This window comes from Drosophila mojavensis, unplaced genomic scaffold (assembly GCF_018153725.1).
Source record: "Drosophila mojavensis isolate 15081-1352.22 unplaced genomic scaffold, ASM1815372v1 contig_80, whole genome shotgun sequence".
NCBI classification, from domain to species: Eukaryota; Metazoa; Arthropoda; class Insecta; order Diptera; family Drosophilidae; genus Drosophila; species Drosophila mojavensis.
The window spans coordinates 13,838,273-13,842,760 of NW_025318906.1; the positions used below are offsets into that span (position 1 = coordinate 13,838,273).

Genomic DNA, 4,488 nt, shown 5'->3' on the forward strand with positions numbered 1-4,488 from the left:
ATTGTTATTCTTAATGAGTGCGAGTGGGTGATCTGCACGTGTGTGTGTGTGTGCGTTGTCCTAAGTAAACAATCTTTTTGTCTATTTTTAATTAAATTTGAAGCGTTTGCTTTATTGATACAAATAAATATATATCATATATAATTTTTATAATGATAGATGTGTGCTACATGTTTATTATATTGAGCTTATTTATTTAGCCTTTGTTACAGCGGCAACTCTTTGCTCAACTTTAGCGACTTTAGCATTGATCGTTTCCAAATTTTGGGCAAACGTTTCCTGCACAGAATGTAAAAGCTCCTTATTATTGACCAAACTGGTGGTAATAGTGCTTTGTTTTTGCTCAATTTCCGCTATGATCTTAGCAAAGTTGTTAGCTGCAAAGGGGTAATTATAAATTATGAAATCGGCACTTATATATTTAATTCACATATATTTCTTACCATATTTATGCAAAGCTTCGAGTGCTTGCATTCTTTCAATAACATGTGGCAACATCTCAACAACTGGCTCGGTACGTTTAGCCAGGTCGTAGAGCTCTGCAACCTTCTGATCACGCTTGGCGTCCTGTGTGCTGCCGCTGGACTTTTCGGCGATTGCATCCATTTTGCCAGTTAATGTAGTCAGACGTTGCTCAATGGCATCCAGTTTGTCCGGCTGGAGGAGAGCAGCCTTGGTGCTCAAATGCCGGACCGCCTCGAGCACATTTGATGTGTTAGTGACGGTTGTGAGGCGACTGAGTTTCTCGGGCTGTGCACCTACAGCCTTTTCCAGCTGATGCAGACGCTGTTCGAGATTCGCTATGCGTGCTGTCGCTGCCAAATCCGTGCCAGGTGTGGGCAGAGCCGTTAGCACACCCGATTGTTTAAATTCTTCGACTTGTGCGACAAGTGCTTTCACTTGCTTATCATTGGGCATTTGCTCTTTGCCCAGCACTTGCTCAAGCTTCAACGTATCCAATACTCTCTTGGCTGTGCTTATCACAGTAGCGACTGCATCATAGGATTTCTTTTCTTCGTCGGCAATCTTTCTATCTACTTGCAAGGCGGCCACTTCATCGAGCAGTTCGTTCATTTCAATTTGCAAGCGTTGACATTTTTGCACTGGCGTCTCCTTTTCACCGAGGCCCACCAGCTCATATTCCCCGCCTCGAACATCGTAGCCTCGGCACAAGCGACGTCCAATTCGATCCGTGAAGTCGACGTTTCCCTCAAGCGTTGCATTGCTGAAACGTTTGTGGGCGATGCTTGGCGAAATGTGCAATCGCTCAATGGCCTCGTTTTCTGGCTCCTCTTCATAGTAGTCGGACGTGTCGACCTCCGGATCGTCGGGAGTCTCAAAAACATCCGGCTGGTCATAAGCCTAGAGAAAATATATATATAAAATATGTATGTATGTAAAAGCTGATTTCTATGAGTAATTCATTAACTTTGTAGCTTACAATGCCGGGCAGGTTTTGAAATTTTGGATCGGCCATTATGTTGGGCACTGCGATTACTTATCTTCGACAGTTTATTGACTAGTTGCTATTTTGCGCAAGTTTGCAGAAAGTTTTGCGAATCAAAATTGGACAGCAAAGCTGAAACTGATGTCATAGACAAAGTGTGGCCTCAGCAATAAAAGGAAATATATCGCGAAAGAGGTAAAACAGCTGTGCTTAAAAAATACTGGTTTGGCGTAGTAGAATTTAAAAATTTCTTTTAGGAGTACCACAAATGGCAATGTGCGGTATTTATTGCAATATACCAAACGGTCACATTGCCTAATAGTTCTAGTTGGTTTAGTGTTGGTCTAGTCGAACTAAAAGTTGGTTTATTGGGGCCTGGAATTCGGAATTAAAAATTATATATATATTTATATATATAAATATATATATACCTATAGAATGACGTCCTTGGACTATTGCCTTTACAGCTATAGTGATCTGCCCCTAGAGGTATGCCCATTGTTTTAAAAGCAGTTTTCTGTTACTCGTGACCGAAAGTCAGCTGATGAATGAAATGATTTTGATATTTGATACAGATTGTTCTGCATATATATAAATATCTGGGCTATTCGGATTTGTTGGCAGCTGGCACGACCTGTCAACGTTGGAGAAGCGCTCTATATCATACTGAATTCATCGCACGCACTCGCGTACGCTTCTCGAAGATTGTTTTATCGGATCAACATAGTCCTGCGTTAGATTTGATGCGATGTGAACGACGATTTCGTCACTTTCTGTTCGAGGATGTGACGCTGGGTCAGGTGCAGGAGCTGATGACATTCATTGGCGAGTCGGCGCACTCCTTGAGTCTGGATAATGTCGACCTGAATGACAAACAATTCTATGGCATCTTGAGCCTGTTGCCCCATCTGCAAATTCTTTCGGTGACACGGTGTTTGCCTTTGTTCATGTCCGCCACGTTTTTGGATAGCAATTCGTGTGACTTGAATGAGATATCAGCACATTTGGCTGGTATCAGAGAATTGACAATATGCAAAAATCAATATCTAACCGATGCTATACTACTGAGATTAACAGCCCTAATGCCCAATTTGGAATTGCTGAATATGTCCGGCTGTCAGATCTCCTTTCACAACGCCATCCATCGACGCTTCTATCCAAACGAGCCCAGCACGCCCAGTGAATCGGTGCTGACATTCAAATACATACAAAATGTGATCAGCCAGCAGCGGAGAGTACTGCACACTCTCGACTTCAGTCACACGCTCATCGGCCACTCGCTAATGGCTCTTATTGAGCTGAGCAAGGCCGACGAACACGCTCAGCCCGGGTTGCAGCTGCGACGCCTCTATTTGGCGGGCTGCAGGCAACTGAATGCCTCGACCATACGCAGCTTTCTCTACACTCAAGCTCAACTGAGAGTTCTGGATCTGTCGTCGACGATGTGCCTGAATGATGATTGCGTGGCGGTAATCGTTCAGGCAAATCCCCTGCTGCAGGAACTAAAGATCAATGCATGTGCCGGCATCTCGAATACAGGCGCTGCAAGCTTACGCAATTTGTCTCGATTGCGCCTGCTCGATATATCCAATTGCGATGGCATCAATAGCAGTGGGATAATAGAGGGCATCGCTAGTGCAGAGAATAATGTCCTCGAGGAGCTGAACGTCTCTTATCTGACCATCTGTGAGGAGTCCATCAAGTCAATAGCCAGGAATCTGCACGCTCTACGCACGCTGCATCTCAATCATTGCGTCAATGCTGTCACAGATGAGGTAATGCAGCTCATAATCCAACAGCTGTGCTGGTTGAGAGAGCTCTCGCTCGAAAGCTGTTGTCGGGTGAGTGGAGAATATATAGGGAGTTCCTAGACATAATTTATTGACTGATTATTATTTTCTTTTAGTTAACAGATGCCGCTTTGACTGGCATCAATATAGCTAAGCTAGAACTGAATCGCAGCTCTGTTATAGGAAACAGCTACCCACCGTCCGATGGATTCAGCGGCTCGTTGCAGTCGATCAAGATATCGTTGCGCAGCAAGGCGGAGGAGGAGATTGTGCGGGATGCGAAACGAAAGCAGGCAATGTTTGCGGCCTACGAGATGAATCTGATCAACGAGGAGGACTTCGAGGGCCACAACATACAAGAGCTGCGCGGATTGCGATCGCTCAATCTGCGGGGATGCAATAAAATCAGCGATGTATCTTTGAAATATGGCCTCAAGCACATTGAGCTCAGCAAACTGTTGCTCTCAAATTGCCAGCAGATCTCACTGCTGGGCATGGAAGCCTTAGTCAACAACTGCCCAGCCATTGAGGTACTCGATCTATCCGACTGTTATAACATCAGCGATCAAGGCATTAAGATAATTACGGAGAGACTGCAACGGCTACGCTCGCTGGACATTAGCGGCTGTAGCCAGTTGACGGATCACACGATCGACTCTATAATTGTGAACTGTGAATGCCTGGAGACATTGTCCATCTATCGTTGCCGTCGCATGTATACGGATATCGAGGATCGCTTGGCGGACGTGCGCACACTTCGCAATCTGCATATGGACAATATGAATAGCATCGATAATGCCGAATTCTTTCGCTTGAAGAAGCGACTCGATTGCTGATATTTTATTGCAATTTTCGTTGTATTTATTCTATATTATTTTCAATTATACAATTTTCGCTAGTCAAAATTTAGCCTAAAAGGCAAATCGAATTGAATATGAATTAGAATATAGAAATGGCACTTGTAAAGTATATATATTAACTATATATATATATCGCACACAGATATGAACAATATGCTCGTTAAATGTCCACCAAGCAATTAGAATGTAACTAATTATTATCTAAGCCAAATTTAGGTGTTAAACATGGATTAAGTAGCTGTGATTTTTAAACAAAATTTTATGAAATTTAAAGAAAAACATTAAATTATGTGATTTGTTATTATAAATAAGTTAACATATTTTATATTTATTGATGTTATCAATGTGTATTTAATAAAAAAATAAATAAATATATAACAATGAATTGACG

General features: G+C 42.6%; 2 protein-coding genes across 2 annotated transcripts; one reads left to right on the forward strand and one right to left on the reverse strand.

Annotated features, from left to right (window-relative positions):
* Positions 1 to 139: 139 nt before the first annotated feature.
* Positions 140 to 1,628, reverse strand: LOC6579839 (dynactin subunit 2). Its single transcript, XM_002005676.4, has 3 exons — positions 1,442 to 1,628; positions 444 to 1,362; positions 140 to 377 (listed from the first exon to the last, which is right to left on the reverse strand). Exons 1-3 carry the CDS (start codon positions 1,475 to 1,477, stop codon positions 193 to 195), a joined length of 1,140 nt encoding a protein of 379 aa, XP_002005712.1. The 5' UTR covers positions 1,478 to 1,628; the 3' UTR covers positions 140 to 192.
* Positions 1,629 to 1,759: 131 nt separating this feature from the next.
* LOC6579840 (dynein regulatory complex subunit 6) lies at positions 1,760 to 4,380 on the forward strand. Its single transcript, XM_002005677.4, has 3 exons — positions 1,760 to 1,936; positions 2,023 to 3,288; positions 3,354 to 4,380. The coding sequence occupies exons 1-3, from the start codon at positions 1,886 to 1,888 to the stop codon at positions 4,071 to 4,073; spliced, it is 2,037 nt and encodes a 678-aa protein (XP_002005713.3). The 5' UTR covers positions 1,760 to 1,885; the 3' UTR covers positions 4,074 to 4,380.
* The last annotated feature ends 108 nt before the right edge of the window (positions 4,381 to 4,488 follow it).